Source organism: Globicephala melas, chromosome 11, assembly GCF_963455315.2.
Source record: "Globicephala melas chromosome 11, mGloMel1.2, whole genome shotgun sequence".
NCBI lineage: Eukaryota > Metazoa > Chordata > Mammalia > Artiodactyla > Delphinidae > Globicephala > Globicephala melas.
This window is the reverse complement of record NC_083324.2, coordinates 56,672,157-56,692,899: the sequence shown is the minus strand read 5'-3', so window position 1 is coordinate 56,692,899 and position 20,743 is coordinate 56,672,157. Positions and strand designations below refer to the sequence as shown.

Here is a 20,743-nt window from a genome sequence, read left to right as displayed (position 1 = left end):
TTATGTCAAATTTTCTAAAGATAAAACTTCACAATGTGAACCCACTGTCTTGCATAACTTTAAATGAAAACTACATCTGTTATAGGCTGCATACTGCAATCTTAATTTGTAGTCAGCTTTAAAATTAAATTGTCATTTCCTACTAATTATGGCACCTTAGTATTTTGAATTAAAAGTGTACTCAGAACATTTCATCTGGAGTCCCCTAATAGTGTTCATTCATCCTCTTAAACACTCTGGTGACAGGGAACTCACCATCCATCAGCAGCCTGCTCCACTGTGGATAGCTCTAATTCTGAGACACACTTCCTAATGGCGAGCTCACCTTGCCCCGCCCCCCCCAGAACTTCCATTCCATGGTCTTGGCTCCATTTGCTGAGGTTCCACATAATAAATCCAATTGTTTTCATATTCTCGATGCCATTCCATTTTCCCAGTTAACTGAAGTATTTTTTAAACATCTTACGATTGTACTCCAAAACTTGTTGACTCAAATTCCAGCCCACAGTGGGAACAACCCACTTCTTTCCATCAACACCACCACTCTAGTCAAAGCCTCCATCATCTCTCAGTGGACAGCTGAACCTGGTTCTCCTTCCCACTCTCATTCCCTTCAGTCTATTCCCTGGAGATCAGCCAGAATGATCTCTGCTAAAGAAATTTTCACTATGTCTCAATCTGTTAATAACCCTTCAGTCCTCTCCTCAATACTGGAGATAAAAATTCAAAACCCTCAGTGTGGCCTGTAGAACCTGTCAACCTGGGTCCTGTCAGCCTCCCAGGTCCATTTGCTGGCTATTCTCTCCCTTACTTGACACGCTGCATCTCCAACTTTTTTCAGTTCTTCAAATTAACAAGCTCTTTTGCTCAGGAAAGCCTTCAGAGATGTGGGTCTATGAAATGCTTTTTCCACTCTGTTTACTATTTGAGAAGTAGTGAAGTTCAGGTCTCAGATTACATGTCCTTTCTTCAGAAACTAGACCAAGTCCTTCTGTAATCTCTCGTTGCCCCTTTTACCATCCTTCATCAAATTTATCATAATTTTTATATACTTCATTCCATAAATAATAACATTATTAATAACAATACCTAAATTAATTGAGGGCTCACTACATACTGGGAACTGTGCCAAGACCATCACAAGCATGATCTTATTTAGGCTTCAAAGCAAGCCATGAGTAGTTACTATTGCTACCTATATATCACAGATGAGGAAAGTGGGTCTTGGGAAGGTTAAGGTAAGTGGAAGAGTGGGGATTAGAATCCACTCAATTCTAGAACCTATTGATGTTCTTAACCTTTTCATGATAATGCTGATGTCTGACTTTTCCACTAACCTCCTAGCTCCAAGAGGCGTGGACACCAATAGCCAGGAAGCCTGTCATAAGCAAATTATGGTCCTGTTTGCCCAACGCCACAAAATCAGAATAATGTCTCTGTACTTTTTCTCTGCACTACCCTCTCCTATTTTTCATGGCACTCAAATACCTAAGAAAAGGAGAAATTAAATGAGTAACTCTGGTATTCTTGTCTTGACCTCTCTGGAGACTTCTTGAATTTTTAAGGCAGTTTCCAGAAAACAAATAGCAGATAACAGGAGATGAGCAGTTTAAATACATTTGTATGGATTCATTAGCAGTAGGGTGGATCTAGTGTAATGCGGAATTTAGATGATTTAGAAAGGGGTTTCAGCTCATTTCCCACAATATTTATAATAATAACTGCCAACATTGCTCAAGATTTACCATTTGCCAAAGCTCTATGCTAAGTGATCTGCATGTTATAATCATCATATCAGCTTGATGAGGTTGGTACTATTACGATCCCCATTTTACCAGATGAGGAAACAGAGCTGCTGAAAGAATAGTCAAATAGTCTGCTCAGAGTCCACAGTTAGTGAAATTCAGCCCCAGCTGGGCCTGAGGCACTTAATATTGTAGGGCAGCATTGGGCTGAGCAAGGTAAGATTCAACATATAATCCCACAAACGTGAGGAGTATCTATTAATGCTAAACAATGGGCTGGAAGGAGAAAATAAAAGGGAAAGGGGCATAGCCATGAAAATACGCTTATTACATTGCATCAGAGGTGGTGCCAAGAGCTAGGATAGATACAGAATTGAGATTTAAAGGAATTAGGCAAGGGGATAGATAAAGTTTCCATCTGGGGTGACCCTAGGATTTCTATTATCACAATAAGGATTTGACTCAGCTTGATGGGGCAGAGTAGTAATCTTGGGCCAATTTAAGGTCGTAAAATGGTCCAGAAATAACGATCAGCCAGGTAAATGAGTCATTTATTCATATAACCAGTAAATTGTTAAGGGTCTACTTTGTACTAGGCATTGCTCTGGGCACTGAATAGCTATAAACTAAACTGAAAAAGTCTCCATTCTTGTGGAGTTTTCATTCTGGTGGGGAAGAGAGACAATAAAAGAACAAGTCTGCATGCACATGTATAATGTGTTAGGGGTGGTGGATGCTGTGAACTTGGTCAAGGGGACAAGAGAGTCTGGAGAGGTTGTGGGGGCATCAGGGCAGGTGCCCTGATTTTTCAGAGACCCAGTTTCCTCAGAAACCAGAGGAAGTAAGGGCCTGTGCCACTGTGTGTATCAGAGGGAAGAGAGTGCCAGGAAAAGGGAAGAGCAGTAGCGAGGAGCTCCCTGTGGTTGGAGTGGAGGGAGCAGAGGGAAAGTGGGAGGGGAAGGGTTAGGGATGAGCTGGGACAAGCCCTGTGGGGGCAGAACTTTGAGACTCTATAGGGATAAGGACTTTCATTAAACTCCTACTATATGGATATATGGAGCACTTCTTTCTGAGTTTCTTTGAAAAATTAAAATATTTCTTAAAAATAAAAAGGAAAAAATGCTTGCAATTTTATCATCTAACATGGCCTTTTTCAGTTTCATATGTTCTTGTCTAGTCTTTTCCATATTCATGCACATTTTATGTTTTTTTCATAGTTATAAGTACCTGTACATTTTGTTTGTTTTACTTAGTTTCAGATCATACTTGTTTTTTTGTTTTCATTTTTTAATTAAAAATTTTTTAATTAATTTTTTATTGGCATATAGTTGATTTACAATGTTGCATTAGTTTCTGCTATGCAGCAAAGTGAATCAACCATACATGTACCTATATCCACTCTCCTCCAGACTTCATTCCCATATAGGTCATTACACAGCACTGAATAGAGTTCCCTATGCTATACAATAGGTTTTTATTTATTATCTTTTAAATATAGTAGTGTGTATATGTCAATCCCAATCTCCCAATTTATCGCCCCTCCCTTTCCCCCTTGGTAACCATAAGTTTGTTTTCTACATCTGTGACTCAATTTCTGTTTTGTAAACAGGTTCATGTGTACCATTTTTTTTAGATTGCACATATAAGCGCTATCATATGATATTTGTCTTTCTCTGTCTGACTTACTTCACTCATTATGACAATCTCTAGGTCCATCCATGTTGCTGCAAATGGCATTATTTCCTTTTTTTTATGGCTGAGTAATATTCCATAGTATATATGTACCACATCTTTATCCATTCCTCTGTCAATGGACATTTAGGTTGCTTCCATGTGCTGGCTATTGTAAATAGTGCTGCAGTGAATATTGGGGTGCATGTACACTTTCAAATTATGGTTTTCTCTGGATATATACCCAGGAGTGGGATTGCTGGATCATATGGTAGTTCTATTTTTAGTTTTTTAAGGAACTTCCATACTGTTCTCCATAGTGGCTGTATCAATTTACATTCCCACCAACAGTGTATGAGGTTTCCTTTTCTCCACACCCGTTCCAGCATTTATGGTTTGTAGATTTTTTGATGATGGCCATTCTAACCGGTGTGAGGTGATTACCTCATAGTTTTGATTTGCATTTCTCTAATAATTAGTGATGTTGAACATCTTTTCATGTGCCTCTTGACCATCTATATACCTTCTTTGGAGAAATGTCTATTTAGCAGATCATACTTACTTTACAGGTTGATATAAAGCCTTCTGAATAATCAATCTAATGGTTGCATAATATTTCAAGTGAATGTACTACTTCCTCTTGGACACTTGGTTGGCTTCCAAATGGTCCCTATGACTGGTGATGCACAAATATTTTTCTAGCTTTGGATTATTTGAGAGCCCTTCCTCTTCCTCTTAATATTTACATAGTGAATTTGCATAGATATGAGGTATTTCTTCATAATCCCTATAGGTTTGAAGTTATGAGACTAATTACCTGCTGATGATAGTGGTCACCTTTTCAGAATAGATGCCTTCTGGTACTGGTTCATATACTGCCTCCACTATCTGCAAAATAAACAGACTAGAATGATGGAAGTAAAGGAGCCACAGGTACCTTTGAGTGGTGATACTTGGCCACGACACAAGAGTTACTTAACAAGCATCATAATTTCATGCACATATTTTCATCAGAAACAAAAATATCCCAGCAAATTAAAAATTAGCATTAATTAAACTGTTCTTGAGCATAGAACTGTATTCTTCAAGCTGAGTTAAAGTTAACCTCAGATTCATAATAAATGATGTGTAGGATAATACAATATGATAGATTGAGGGCAGTTCAAACCACAATTAAGAAAAAAGACCAAAAGCAGTTTGATATATTTATTTTTATAATTTTCTATGATAAATGGAAGACAATTATAAGGGGAAATGTGCCATAGCACATGATGTAGAAAGGAGGAAAAATAAACTGGATCGTGTGGTTAATAAAACAATGACTGCTTTTAAGTGACAGTTTTATTAAAATCACAAAGGTTCTACTTAAGAAGAAAAGGAATGGTGTTTTTGGCAACATGAGACCCTTTTGTCTTCCAAGGTTGCTTACTTTTGTGGCCAGGGAGAGCATGTTTGTGCTGTAGAAGGGAGGATTCAGAGTCGCCATCTGATAAAGGATGCAGCCTGCTGCCCAGACATCAGCCTTCTCCCCATACGGCTCACTCTTCAGCACCTCAGGGCTGAATTAAAATAAGGATGTTAATGCACAATGAAAAAGGGAGAAGTCAGTACAGAAAAAAGTTCAATTTTCAAGCTATAGTTGGAGATATAAGAAAAAAATGGAAACTCGATCATCATTTCAAGTAAACATATTAAGATGTATCTTTGAATTCTCTCAGACTCAGGTGAATCAAGAAGCACAACGAAGCAATTCTAATTTAAGCAATAAATGTCAATAAACAACTCCTATTAAATGTCCTTTTACTTCCAGAAACAACTACCCCTCTGTGGTAGACGGAATGACTGGCCCCAGTTCTCTCTATTCTGGAGGTTTTGAATACCCCACTCCTTCTTCTTGGTGGGCAGTGTTTGCTACCCACTCCTGCCTTTGCTTTTGTTGTGTTGGCCAGTGGAATGTGGAAGTGGCAGTGCAACAGATCAGGGCCTCAGTCTTAACAGGTGTTGAGTGCTTCCATTTGTCCCTACAGGAGCTTCTGTCCAAAAGAACATCGTATCCCAGGTAGCTAGGATAGCCCAGCCTAGGCCCAGCACAAGACACATGGAGCAGATCTGCACACATAAACCTGCAGCCTGAAGGAGACCCAGCCCAGGAGACCCACAGACCTGTGAGTCTGACAATAAATGCTTATTGTTGAATGCCACTGAGATTTCATGGTGATTTGTTATGCAGCATTATTATGAGCAAAATTGACTGACATAGCACCATCCCTTTGCTATTCAATGCTAGCTTATAAAGTAGGAAGCAAGACCATATTTAAATGTGTTGCAGAAAATGACAACTTACATCATGTTCATCTCTTCTGAAATTTCATATCTAGTCTGAATAAGGATGCTGTCAGCCTTTAAATGAAGTTAAGCTGTGAGGGTTTATGGGCTTGACATTTTTTTTAATGTGGAGGGGTGGGTAGTTCCCTTGGATATTTTGAACTGATAGAAGTTTCCTCTCTCATATTTGTAGACTGAAACTCAGCAAAGTGTTAAAAGCACTCAGCACACATACACACCCTAAATTAAGTAGTTTGATGATTCAGTTCTAAAGTATGTATTTAGGACTGTGCGCAACCCTCTAAATTAATGGAGTAGGAATTAATGGTTAACTTGGGCAGTGGACTAAGATATAAAGAAACTCATAAATTGGTATCAGTACAGAGCAAGTATTGGCTGTTAAGAATAACCAAGGAGTTGCAATTCTTGTGAGATTATGGAAAATGATTCCTGGTTTAAGATTTACATTATGTATTTACAGAAGAAGTGAGATTTCAAGATCTCTCAGTTAAGCATTTCCATAGGTACTGTCTTTGAGTTCAATAATATGGCAATGGGGGAATCCGGGGTGATTTCCAGGGCTCTACTGGTCTTAAGTGTATAAAAGTGTCCCCTGTTGTCACTCGATCAACTGCTCACATTAAAAAATGCCATAAAAGGAAAAAAATGTCTTCAACAAAAAAATGTCCTTGGCTCCACACAAATGGCTCATGTTTTAATCTACTGAGAACTCAGAAGATTTCATATTTCCAAAAGCTCAGGAAGCAGGTGCTGTGAGTGCTCCACCCATCAACCCCTCAGATCTCTTTTCCATTTCCTGTTTCGTGTGTGCTTTCACTCTCAACAGCCAGTGTCTGTACTTCTCTGGAGGACAGCCTTCATTTTTCCTCAAAAGATAACTACTCAGTGTAGAGGAAAACTCTTGTAAGAGTAGAATTTACTTAGTTTATTTTTCTCATCATTCCATCTCTTCCTTCATCTCACTAGAGACCACACACTCCTTTCATCCCCACAGGCATGCCCCTTTGCAATGTGGCTGTGCCACTCCTCCCAATAAAAGATGGACTCTATTTTGTACCCCTTGAATCTGGGCTTAACCATATAACTTGCTTTGGCCAAGAAGACATCAGGAAAAGTGATGCAAGGAGAGAATGGAAAAGCACTTACTCTTTGTGGCTTGCTCTCTCTTCCTGCTCTTGAAAACCCTACAATCACAAGCAGGTGATTGAGCCCAGGCTTGCCTGCTGGAAGATGAGCATCACATGGCTCAGTTACCTCCAGCACCCCTACCCACAGCCACTCTACCACCACATCCATCAGTGAAGCCTTTGAAAACCAGGTGACCACAATGCACAGGTGAGCCCAGACAACACAGATAAGCAATCCCAGCTCAATCCAGCCAGCGCACAGTATATTGAGAAGAAGAAGAATAAAAAGGTTATTGTAACCACTAAGTTTTGAGGTCCTTAGTCAAAGTTAACTGACATGACAGCTTTCATCAGATTCTCAAAGCTGTCCATGCCTCCCTGAAAAAGACAGAGAATCACTTCTCTGGAAGAGAACAAGAAAGGGCAATAAAAGACAACACAGTTGCCAACTATCACTTTGCTTCTGGGGTCCAACTTCAAATATTCTCTAAGATAAAAGAGTTTCATAATTACAATTAAAAGCAATGGCAAACACAAGACAGAGCCTGATTTCCAAAAGTCACACAAAATGTTCTGTTATGTTATGTGTGTCCCCCCAAAATTCATGTGTTGAGTCCCAACCCCCAGTACCTCAGAATGTAACCGTATATACAGATAAGGCCTGCATGAGCTGATCAGAGCTGCCATTGGGGTGGCCCTAATCCAGTATGACTGGTGTCTGTATTAGAAGAGGAAGAGACACCAGGAGTGTGCAAGGAACAACCACGGGAAGAGGCAGGAAGAAGGCGGGGCTGGCATTTGCGAGCCAAGGAGAGGCCTCAGAGGAAACCAAACCTGCCAACATCTTGATCTTGGATTTCAGCCTTCAAATAAATTTCTGTTGTTTAAGCTACCCAGGCTGTGGTATTTTTTTATGGCAACAGGTTCTATGAAGAAAAACTATTCATGTGTTTTTCATCTTTAAAAAGAACCCAGCTTTTGGGAAATATGGCTAAAGTAATGACTCAATCACTACTTATTTTGGTGATTATTGTTTAGAAAACCATTGTAAAATAATTCACTGTCTTGTAATAATTTCCAATTTCTCCACTTAAGGTGAGCCCAACCACATTTAAAGAAATACAGAGTTACAGCTAGCAATGCTCACTTAAGAGAAAGAAGTTAAATAGTACACACACACACACACACACACACACACACACACACACACACACACTTTAAAATGGGTTTTCTCGGGCTTTCCTGGTGGCGCAGTGGTTGAGAGTCCGCCTGCCGATGCAGGGGACACAGGTTCGTTCTCCGGTCCGGGAAGATCCCACATGCCGCGGAGCGGCTGGGCCCGTGAGCCATGGCCGTTGAGCCTGTGTGTTTGGAGCCTGTGCTCCGCAACGGGAGAGGCCACAACAGTGAAAGGCCCACGTACCGCAAAAGATAAATAAATAAAATAAAATTGGTTTTCTCTTTCCCAATCAGAAATATTCCTCTGTATTTTAAAAACTGGATATTCCTATGTGATTTGGTCATCTAAAATCTTTTAATGGTAAAGTAAAGCATAATTTACGATATTTAATAAAAATAAGGGTTTTTCTGGTAAAGGTTAAACATATGCAATTAAATGTGTAAAAACTTACAGCCATTATAAGTTGTACTTCAATTAAAATATTATCATTTTTATTATTGCTGACCTAACATACATGGTGACTATATTTAATAATAATGTACTGTATACTTGAAATTTGCTAAGAAAGTACATCACAAGTAATGTGATAATTGAATCTTTTGAAGTAATAGATATATTAATTAGCTTGGTTGTATAATCATTTCACAATGTATACAAATATCAAAACATCACATTGTAAACCTCAAACATATACAATTTTTAATTGCCAATAATACCTCAATAAAGCTGGAAAAAATTTTAAGTGAAGCCAGGGATAGTATAGTTAGGTAGATGGCAAAGACATTCATTACTTATTACTATATTTTAATAAATAAGTCAACATAGCTCATAATCAGCAGCCTTTGAGAGGGGGCTGGAGGAAAGTTTATCTAAATACTACCTCTGTTTTAAAAAGGCATAAATTTACAAACTGATAATGAAAGCAATGTGGAAAAACGATGAGGAAGGAAGGATGCTTAATATAATTTTTTAAAAAGACAAACTGTTTAGATTTTTAAATTCCATTAGTAGTCCCTCACTGATGTGAACAATTAGGTTGCTAATTGCCAAAGATTCTTATTTACTCATTATTGAAGTAAACAAGGAAAGTATTGAATCTAGATGTTTTTCAAAACAGTTTAAAATATGAACATTTTGCTATTTCACAAATAATTCAATACTATGATGATTTATGTAAGTTGGGAGGGCGACTTCTTTCCTTTAAATGCAACAAAGTACATTTACAAAGTAAATGAAATGAAATGATATGTTAAAAGGTTCTGAGTGTAGACAGTATATTCTTCTTTCCTACAGTGGTCATGTTGTCATCTTTGTTAAAAGTTTGATTATTGTGCTCATTTTGTCAGCACATATACTAAAATTAGAATGACACGTGAAAATTAGCATGACCTCGGCACAAGGATGATGTGCAAATCTGTGATGCATTCCATATTTTAGAGGCAGTAAGATGACAGGCAAAAGATGAGGACTATACTCTAGTTAATAAAGTTGTTTCTCATAGGGGTAAAGATTAACAATTTTGATACTGCTATACATGTATACCAGAATTCAACAATTAAGTAAATGAGTGGCAGATGGCAGAAGCCAGGTTTCTCACTATTGGGAGTGGAAGAAAGGTTACAGATAAGCAAGGAAAGGAGTAGGGGTACTCTACAAGGAGGTAACAGATTAGAGTTGGAGACAACAGTATAAACCCATGTTTAGCTTAATATTAATATAGATGGTTACATATGAAAATATTTATAGTTATGTGAATATACACAGGTTACTATGCACATATATATCCTTGCACATATATATCCTGTGCACATATATATCCTTTCATTCTGTCAGATGAAAAGGCCTAGAATTGATGACCTCCTAGTAGCAATGAGCACACTTAGCACCAGATCTTGGTTTTTTGTTTTTTTTTTTGTGGTACACAGGCCTCTCACTGTTGTGGCCTCTCCTGTTGCGGAGCACAGGCTCTGGATGCGCAGGCTCAGTGGCCATGGCTCACGGGCCTAGCCGCTCCACGGCATGTGGGAATCTTCCTGGACCGGGGCACAAACCCACGTCCCCTGCATTGGCAGGTGGACTCTCAACCACTGTGCCACCAGGGATCTTGGTTTTTAACACCATTCTCCAATTAAAAGAATCAGGACCATTGGAGAAATGACTGATAATAGGATTGGGGCAAGAAATATACTAAATGAACCTGGAGCATCTTCTAGTTCCAGAAAGTTAGTCTAAAGAAAAAAAAAGCACAATGATGGGGGTATGCCAGAGGGGTATGGAAGACAAGTCAACCAGCTCCCAATGGCCAAATGTAGAAAAGTTTGAACAACAAAATAAAGTATTGTATTAGTCAGCTTGGGCTGCCATAATAAAATACCAATAACGGGGTGGCTTAAATAGAAATAAACAGGAATTTATTTCTCACAATTCAGGAATCTGGGAAATCCAAGAGCAAGGTGCTGGCTAATTCTGTTCCCCAATGAGGGCCTTCTTCCTGGCCTACAGGTGGTTGCTGTGTCCTCACATGGCAGAGAAAGAGAGAGAGAGAGATTGAGCAGAGTTTCTGATGTCTCTTCTTATAAGACCACTAATCCCATCATGAGGCCCCCACCTTCGTGACCTCATCTAAATCTACTTAACTTCCCAAAGGCAACAATCTCCAAATAACATCACATTGGGGTTTAGGGTGTTAACGTATGAATTTGGGAGGGGGACACAATTCAGCTCACTGAAAGTTTTATTAGATTATAACCCAGGGTATAAAATAATTATCCATGAGTCCATACTGATATAAATTTTAAAAAACCAAATAAATAAAAAACAGGAGGCAATAGACAAATCTCTTGAAAAATGACAAATAATTTATGTGGAGACTCCACCTTAAGGAAATGAAGCATAATTCCCTACTCCTTAAGTTTGGGGTGCATGTAGTGACTTTCTTTCAAAAAGTACCCTATAGAAAGAAAAAAAAAAGAGTAACTTTACAGTAGAGAGACCTGATAAACACTATCTCCAGCCAGCTGATCAAGATTAACATCAACAGTGTTAAGTCATATTGATAGTATGTACCCATGAAAAGAGAATGGCAATTTACACCTGTAATCTTCCTCCCCAAACATATTCCAGTCTAATTATTAGAAAAATATCAGACAAATCCCAATTGAGGAAATTCTATGAAATTCTTAACCAATAATTCTCAAAACTTCCAAGGTCATTAAAAACAAGAAAAATCTGAGAAATTGCCAAAATCAAGAGGAGTCTAATGAGAAATAAAAGATTACCTGGTCAACAAGTATCTGTAATATTAAGATAATAGGGTTTTTATTCTTAGAAGAAAAGGTATATGATAATTGAAAATGAAAATATTTGAAGCAAGAAAACAAATCACTTCTATCAAGTATATCCATCCATTGTGCCACCAATTAATCTTATTATCAAACATAGAATGCTAAAATTACAGGCTATTTCTTCTCCTATGTTACATATACAGTTGACCCTTGAACAATGCAGGGTTTAGGGGTACTGAGGTAGGAGATAGATGGGCCCCTGGGTCAGACAACTGGTGTCTGTCAAGTGGAGTAAAATTGAAGCTTTGTTCTCACCCAGACACTCCAAGGACAAAGCTAGTGGCAGAAGCTGAGCTCTGCTGAAGTAAAGAGATAAGATGACCACTCCTGAGGTCAAGGAACACTTCCTGTCTGCACATGCAAAGGAAGGCTCCTTGGGTGTCAAAAAGGGAGGGGGTGCCACCCCATAATAAGTGTGGACATACACCCACAGGCCTCTGTGGTGGGATCCATCTCAACAAAAAGTTGCACATGCATCTTGGGGAGGGTGGAAAAAGAAACAAGATAATTAGCCAAAGGTAAACAAAGACCCAGAAGGACTGTCCTATATACAGGATTTAAATCACCTCTTTACTGTGCTCCTCCTCATTAGAGAGGACTCCCACACCCCTTCTCTCTGGGTGTGTATTTCTGCCTAGCTTCTGACTTAAGTAAAATAAACTGTTTCTTTGCGTGCTCTCGCATACCTTGTGCTGTGCCTCTAATAATAAACTTTGTACCTGTTTTTACAGTTTTTGCCTCATTGAAACATTCTTGCTTTCAATGGGGGTAAGAGCCAGGAGAATTTTGCCTCTAGCCACTAGCCCCTGGTGAACTAGCAGCTAGGATTCCTGGTTTTCATTCAGGCTACTCAGGTTCAATTCCTGGGCAGAGAACTAAGATGTCTCTTCAGGACTGCTCATTGCTGTCTCTCCAAGATCAGTACGCCCCTCCATGCTGTTGAAAATCCATATTTAATTTATAGCTGGTCCTCAGTACCCGCAGTTCCGCACACTCAGGTTCAACCAACCATGTCGTGTAGTACTGGAGTAAAAACTCCAGTAGTGAAGTGAAAAAAACTAGTGAAAAACTCATGTCTCTGAAAAAACTCTCATAGTTCAAATTTGTGTTGTTCAAGAATCAACTGTATATAACATGTCATCAAAGATTTTTAATTTTTCCTTCGAAGTTTATATACTACCTCCTCTTTTTTGAAGACTTATTTTTTTAGAGCACTTTTAGGTTTACAACAAAATTGAGAGGAAGTTATGGAGATTTTCAATATACTTCCTTCCCCCACATCCCCTTTCTTTTTTATTCTCGTTAACAGCAGGCTTAAATCGGCTTACACCTGGATTATCACAAAAGCCTTACTCCCTTAAAAGTGTTTTCATTTGTTCATTCATTGAAAAATTATTTACTGAGCACCTACTATATACCTCTCTTTCAGAGAGTTTTGTTTTGAAAGAACAGAGAAAAGTGGGTCAGTAGCTGGAAGAGAAAGGGAAAAATATGAGTTTTTGTTTTTTAAGATGGGAAAAAAATGTCAGTATGCTAGTCAATTGGTAGGAATGAGTCACTAGAGGCAGAGAAATTAATGATGCAGAATTGAGAGGGCTTGTCTGGAGAAAATGGTCTCCACTAGGACTGCAGGAGTGCAGGCCATTCAGGGGCATGGGGCAGGTAGCTGGGAGGACATGGAAGCAAAGCCTGTGGAAGTTCTCTTCTGAAGTAGGGAGCAGAGTCTCTAGTGTAAAGGTGAAGTTCAAACTCCTCCCTCTTGCCATTAATCCAAACCTTACTTGGTCAAACACCCTCTCCACAGAAGCCTCTGCACACACTGAGTTCTCATTTCACTAATCTCCTGATGCCCCTTCAACTACCCATGTCCTCCGCCAGGCTTGCTCTGCTATTCCCCATCTATGTGGCAGCAGAGGGGGGTTGTTATAAACACTGGATTCCATCAAAACACAGATTATTTGCCATTCATTCATTAGTACTGTGAATAAAAAATGTTGCCTGCCATATCAGCAAACAAAGGATGCTGAGGCCATTAAGCCACTACCACTGACCCCTAGGGTGATCCCTGAGGGGACCCAGACTGGGAAAGAACAGGACACTGGCCCCAGATAGCTAAGGTGTATATTAAAGGAATGATTTCAGTAAGTTCAGACTCTTGTTCTTCCCATACCTAGATAAGCACTAAATTCCTTAACTTGAGATGTCTGGTTTCCTTTTATTAACAGTAATCTTTGATGTTCCGACTATTTTGCAAAAACCCCTATATATCCTGGCTCCTCCCTTACCTCTTGGGAGCAGTCGCTCAGACCTATCTGAGAGGCTGTCTTCCAGGCTGAAGTCCTCAGTTTTGTGCACCAAGCAAAACATACTTCTCAACTTTTAGGTTGTGTATTTTTTTCAGTCAACAGTACAAAACTTGAAAATATATATCACTAGGTAGGTGATAGCATTAACTAAGGAAACAATTTTACTCATATGACAAGAGCATACACATCTTTTGTTAACTGTATATGAACAGATATGAGAAGAGGCCTTGTTAATTGGGGAAGTGCCATATGCGTGACTACTTTGCCAGTGGCCAATAATTTGGTCAGAAACGACCTAGACAAAAAGCATTCAAGTTAAGACTGACCTAGTTCAAACTCTGACACAGATATATATAAAGGCATAGGAACTTCTAACTAGCTATTTTTAATTTAGTGGTCAAGAAAAAAATCTGGTGAAAATGAAAATTTCTTTAGAAAATGAGAAATTGATCACCAATGAATATTCCCAGTCATTGGATTTTCCATATATTGATAATTATTTTGCCATTAAAAATTCTTTTGCTTTCTTATTTCAAGTTAATTTTTAGCCGATTATATATGCCCTGTGTTATATGAATTAGGGAGAAGCTGGAATTTGAATGTCTTAAAAAAAAAAAAGGGCTGGTTGAATAAATTATGATTTATCCAGACAATAAAATGTAATTCAGATATTAAAACTGAAGGTACAGGAAAGCATTCGTTAACATCAGTGAGTGTGTGTGTGTGTGTGTGTGTGTGTGTGTGTGTGTGTATGGTTTTCATAAGAAAGGATTTGACATTGGGATGCCAAGTTGTCTTCTGTGAGTTTGTTCCCCACCTCAGGATTAGTAGGATTATGAGTGTTCTTAATGGAATTTTTTCTTTATTTTCAGCAATGAGAATCGTAAAAATTAATAAACAGAAATCTAATATAAATAGAGTCAGGAGACCAAAGTGGGTGTTCTCACACCCTCTGATGACAGCAGAGCCCAACAGGAAGAAGAAAGACTCCTTTCCTGGCCAGGATTCAGCCAATGACAAGCCCTGGACTCTTTGTTTCCTGCAGTCTCCTGACTTCCTTTTCCTCCCTATTGTTGCAATAAAAATAGAGGTGAGGTTTTTTTCCCTCTCCTGAGAACAAAGAAAATAAAGGGAACAGTGAACAGGCTAGAGAAGGAGCAAGCCTGAAAGAGTTAATCACTCATAGTTTTATTTTAACTGTTACTAATCTGTAGTGTCTGTAAATAGATTTGTACTTCACAAAGCTAACCTATCACTCCCTAACTCTATGTAAATTACATCCTGCTCCTGGTGTTTACATTCTCTGCACTCCCTTGTAACAAATCACCCCTGTAGCTTTTCAGAAAGTCGCAGGCCGATAAACCAGAGATAAATGGACCCAATTACTAGGCTGCCTGACGCCAGCTATGACTGTTTTGAAATAATGCAAGAAGAAGAAAAATGCAAGACCTTCACTACTTTGATCCTTATCATATACCCCAGACTGCGAACCTCACCTATAAAATCCTCTCCAATTCCCCAGGGAAGCGGGCACAGTTCTTGAAGCACTAGCCTGATGTGTTTTCCCCTTTGCCTGGCAAAGGAATAAAGCCATCTCTTATCCTCTAAAATCTCTGTCTCCATATTTCTGTTCAGCATTGGTGCACAGAAGCTGAGAGGTCGGCAACACCATGAAGTGTTCTCCTTCCCTTTTCGTGTAGAGACCTGCATGTGGCTTGCTATGTCTGCAGACCTCGAACAGCAATTCTCTGCTGATCCCAAATAAACCTATCTTCGCTGGCAAAAAAACTAAGTCTTTTTGTTTCAGGTAAACATTTTGGTGGCCCATATAGGGATCAGAGAAGACACCTGACAGCTGTGAGGCTGGTGAGCAAACAGCTGTGGTACCCTCAATTGAGCCCACTGTCACTCACTGCCTTTCTCACCAACCTTGGAGGTTGAAAGTACATCTTTCTCCTGGATCCAAGCTCAGGCCTTCTTTGCATTTGAAGCTCTCCAGGCTTTATTTAGGATCTCTTTAAAGGTTTCATCTTTCTGGTCAAGGCCCTGTTCTGTATGTGAGTACTTGTTTGGCATTTGGGTCTGATTTTGAGATTAGGCTATTTCACTGAAACAGGCCGAGATGTTCAACCTATTCCTTTGGGAACAGGGGTTGTTTCTCTGAAACGGTGCTGGGTTTTTCAGCCTTCAGCCTATTCCTTTGGATGGCTGTGGAGACTGCCTAAAATAAAAGCCTCAGTCAGGCTCCTCCAGGACCATGCTGTCTCCTCCTTAGGACCAGGTGGGATTAGCTTGCAAGCTGTTTAGATTATACTACTTGTGCTGTAAACTGTTTAAGCTATTTGAAAATTGTTCTTTACTCTAGAGGAAAAACCTCTAAGAAATGGGATTCCAGTTATCTAAGTATTTTGAAGATGTCTCCCCCATAGGGACTCTGGCGAATTTTATGTTTAAAAACCATGGCCCTTTCTCATGTGCATTTCTAACTAAATGGACTGACCTGACCAAAGGCAATTTAGAACATCAATGGCCATTATGGGGAATTTTTGAAATCTTCAAATCAAATTTCCTTAAATCCAGATTGGACTACAGTAGCTCAAAAATTTCTAGAACTAAGTGAAATGCTGATTTTAACTGGTATTTTGAGGCTTTCCAATGTTATCAAGAGTCTCAAATTGCCTCTTGGTAAAATAAGACTTTAAGATTAACTAAGGCAAACAAATGATAAAAAGATAAAATGGCTCCCAAAGTCTCAGTTTCCTCTCCCTCAGCTTCTTTGTCTCCCTCTGATAACATCTTGTCTCTCTGCGTTCTATGCTGCACATGCCTCCCCTAGGCCATCAGTCCCCCAACACTGCTGTAGCAGAAACTAGATGAGACGCCCCCCAGGTTGTTAGCCCTTGTTCAGCCCTTATTCTTTCTGCTTTTCCCCCCTCTCTTTCTTGTTTAATTGCACTCTGAAAATGACTGCCTTCCAGTTAAAGTTGTACTGTGCACCTGGTGTTTACTTCTCCAAGACAACAGTCCCTAACACTCCTTTCCTTTGTGAGCATTCTTCATTCTAGAAAGAAGGTCATGGAACAATAACCTCAAGGACCACCAGAACCACCTGACGCCAGCTCTGATGATCTCAGTGTCTCCACGAGGAAAGAAAAATGCAAGAATTCATCAGCCCCGATCCTTATCTACAGCCCTATTTTCCACCCTGAAACTATAAGACCCCTTCCTATTTCCCAGGAAGAGGGGCACAGTCTTGAGGGTGTTAGCCTGCTATGGCTTCCTTTGCCTGGCAAAGCAATAAAGACACTCTTTTCTACTTCTCCAAACTCTGTCTCAGCATCTCTATTTGGCACTGGTGAACAGAAGCCAGGTTTCGGCAACAATACTAATTCTCTCACCAAACTTCCCTTTTCTCTGAAACTCTCCCCTCTCATTTTTCCTCTGAAGTTAACAGAAATGGTTCCTTTAATATCAAGCCTTCTGAGAATCCAGAGGCTAAACTTTTAATTTCTTATATTCCCTTGACTGAAGCTGAGAGCCATAGTCAAGGATTTTCCCAAAGTAACTAAAGATCTATACAGATTTGCTGAGGGATTTAATATAGTCATTCAGATTTATCAACCTGGTTTCTCTGACTTATATCACCTAGTTCATGTGCTTGTTGGTAAAGGCCAGGCCCAGTATTGGATGAAAATTGCTAATTGGGAAAGTCCTGAAAGGTCTCTAGAATTACAACTGGGAGCCTAGCCCCCTAACTTATTATATGATCATGCTCAGGCAATTGCTAGGTGACTTCAATAAGCAATTTCTAGGGCTTTTCCAAAGCCTGTTGATCAGAACAAAATTCAGTCTTGAACACAAAAATTTAATGAACCTGTTCATGACTATTACAATAAACTTCAGACTGTTTCTAAAGAAAATTCTGGTCTTCCTTCAGATGATGATTCTACCCTAGTAGCTTTTAAATCTATGTTTATTAATGGGCTGAACAGGGACTTTTCCCTTTTAGTAAAAAGGACCAGGATGGAATGGGAAACTATGTCCACTCCAGATTTAGTTAATGGCAAACCAGCTCTCTTGTACTCAAATGGGTCACCTCCAAGGAAGGTCACCAAAATTCTTACTCTTCCACTCTAGCAACTGAAGGCTCCTAAACGAAACCAAAACCCTTCTAGTTTTTGCTACTATCACAAAGAGCCAGGACATTGGAAAAATGATTGTTACAAATTTACACTTTAGGTGCCTTCAGCCCTCTAACCAGTCTTTCCATCATCTTCCCAATTCTCAGTGATGGGGCTCTGAGGAACTACAGGGCCTCTTCCCAATCCTCCTCCTTAATTGACTTGGAGAAACATTTTTCCAGATTGGGGAAACATTTTTCCAGATTGGGGAAACATTTTTCCAGATTGGGGATGAATCTCTCAGGCTGACACTAGAGCCACACTCTTGGTGCTCAACCCCACTACTATGAAGCAGCCCCTGCCTTGGAGTACTAAAACACTTCAAATAGTGGGATCTCTAATTGAAGCAGGAAGGACAGGGCTGGGCCCAAGGACAGCCTCCTCATGTATAGGCATTAGGCATTCCTGCACATTTGTCTCCTGAAGCCACCATACAAGAGCTGCTTTCCCTTAAACCACCCCTTACTAATCGAGCACCACACGTGGAAGGTCGTACAGGGTAATCAGCAACATGTGCATTTTGATTGCACGTGCTCCATGGTTTTCATGGTTAAAGTTTCTTGCTCAGATACTACAAAGTTGCTGTTCTAGATGCCATTCCTCCATGCCTCATTAAGTGCAAAATAAGGAGGTGGCTTTGCCTTCTGCCTAATGCCTAGCATGGGGAGGCTGTCCTTGGGCCTGGCCCTGTCTTTCCTAACTCATAATGAACCTCAAAAGGTTCCTGTCTCTGAACCTATTCCCTTTTGTTTAGGCCCTTTGAAAGATACACACCCTTTTCTCCTTAGTTCCTCTACTCCTACACATTTATTAGGCCTAGAATTCTTAGAGAAGTAACATGCTGGAATTTCTTTCTCCTAAAAGGGGGAAATAGTTCTATAAATTGACAGTAGTCATCAAAGTAATTCTCCAGATGAATTAAATTACCCCTCTACATCTTTTATTTGTTCCATCTCTGATGGTACTAGAGCAGATTCTGGAAATACTGATCATTTGTCTCTACTAAATCAGCTACCACCTTCCTTACAGGCAAAATCTCAAACTGATGTTGGCAAAATTCTCAGTGCACCTCCCATCAACATTCAAACAGATCCCTCGAACTAGGGCACCTACCAGGCACCGGTGGGGGACGACGGACACCTAAGGGGATGGGAGGAACCCCCAGTGACCGGGTAGGACGTGGGGCATGGGGGGAGTGAAGGGGGAGGAGAAGTGGAGGCAGGACGAGATTGGTGCCCCTGAGGGGTGGCTGGGGGAGGGGAAGGTATCCCATGCCCAAACGGGGAAATTGGGGAACCATTTGAGGGCAGAGGATCAAAAGGGAGTGTGGTCAGATTTCCCCTGCCCACTTGGCCCCCCAGGAACCTGTTGAGGTCCTGGGCTTGATCCTCTGTTCACCGAGGTCCCCTCCATCCGTGCAGATCCTGAGGGAGTGGGAGGGCGGGAAGGGGGAGCAAAAGTAAAGGTCGGACCTCCAGGACCCGCAGTCCTGAGGGGTGGCTGGGGGAGGGCAGGAGTTCCTACACCCAGTGGGACCCACCCACGGTTAGGGATCCAGCTGTAATGGGGGAGACCCTGGGGGAGACAGTGGGGGAGGGGTGTGAAGGAACAGAAGGGAATAGGGCCAGTGCTTTCCCTGTCCACTTAGGCACTGGGGCCTGTTGGACTACTGGGCCTAATCCTCTGCCCTTGGAGCCCCCCTCCTAGAGTGCAGAACCCAAGCGCCGCTCCTGCACCCCTACTCAGGGCCCTACCCCTACATTCGGAGACCCCCCTCCAACGAGCTGGGCCTAAACCCAATCCACATAGCCTCACTCAGGGCCCCACCTCCAAACTCCGGAACCCCCACACTCCAGAGGCCCACCTTTCGACTTGCTGCCTCTCCCCTTCTGCAGAGGTCTTAACTAGAGGCCCTGCCCCATGCTTGAACGTTGCCCCAGCCCACCCAAACCCACGCCCCTGCCTAAGTTCCACCCCCTGCCTAAATTCTGCCCCCATAGTTAGGGCTTTTCTTTTCTTTTCTTTTCTTTTTTCCTCCTTTAGATTGGGGTTCTGTTTTGCCTTCTTGATTCATTGTTGTTGATTCTTTTATATTTTTATTTTTCCTAATAAATCTTTTTTCTAATTTTACTTTATTCTTTATATTTTGTTAGTGATCTCTCCTTTTGGATTGTTCCCCCCCACACACTTTTTTTTTCCTTTTTTCTGTTTGGTTTTATCTTAACATGTTGCATTTGTTTCAATTAGAGTTTTATTTTTCCTAATATATTTTTTATCTTTCTAATTTTATTTTGTTTTTTATTCTTTGATATTGTACTTCTCCTTTTCTTCTTTCTTTCTTCCTTTTTTTTTTTTTCACTGTGCCACAAAGCTTGTGGAATCTTGGTTCCCAGGCCAGAGGTTGGGCCCGAGCTCCTGTGGTGGGAGCTCCAAGTCCAAACCACTGGAGAAAGAGAGAACCTCAGACCTCAGGGAATATCAATCAGAGTGAGGCCTCCTGGAGGTCCTCATCTCAGCGCCAAGACCCAGCTCTATCAAACTGTCTGCAAACTCCACTGCTGGATGCCTCAGGCCAAACAACCAGTAAGACAGGAATACAGCACCACCCATCCAAAAAAAAAAGAAAAAAAAAGAAATGAAAAATAAATTTGTTACAGATGAAGGAGTAAGGTAAAAACCTTCAAGACTAAATAAATGGGGGGAACCTTGAAGATGGCAGAAGAGTAAGACGCGGAGATCACCTTCCTCCCCACAGATACACCAGAAATACATCTACACGTGGAACAACTCCTACAGAACACCTACTGAAGGCTGGCAGAAGACCTCAGACTTCCCAAAAGGCA

The 20,743-nt window shown here is 40.5% G+C and overlaps 1 protein-coding gene and 1 non-coding gene across 3 annotated transcripts in view; one reads left to right on the top strand and one right to left on the bottom strand.

Annotated features, from left to right (window-relative positions):
• NEK10 (NIMA related kinase 10) overlaps positions 1–20,743 on the bottom strand; it is a 313,705-nt gene that overhangs the window by 150,729 nt on the left and 142,233 nt on the right. For both annotated transcript variants that reach the window (XM_060307961.1, XM_060307962.1), the window contains 2 exons: positions 4,846–4,975; positions 4,234–4,304 (listed from right to left, as the gene is read on the bottom strand). In XM_060307961.1, coding sequence (XP_060163944.1) covers positions 4,234–4,304; positions 4,846–4,975 — 201 coding nt within the window. The remainder of the gene's footprint in view (positions 1–4,233; positions 4,305–4,845; positions 4,976–20,743) is intronic.
• On the top strand, positions 9,400–9,505 carry LOC115838953 (U6 spliceosomal RNA). Its single transcript, XR_004033835.1, has one exon. It is a non-coding gene; the product is annotated as a U6 spliceosomal RNA (small nuclear RNA).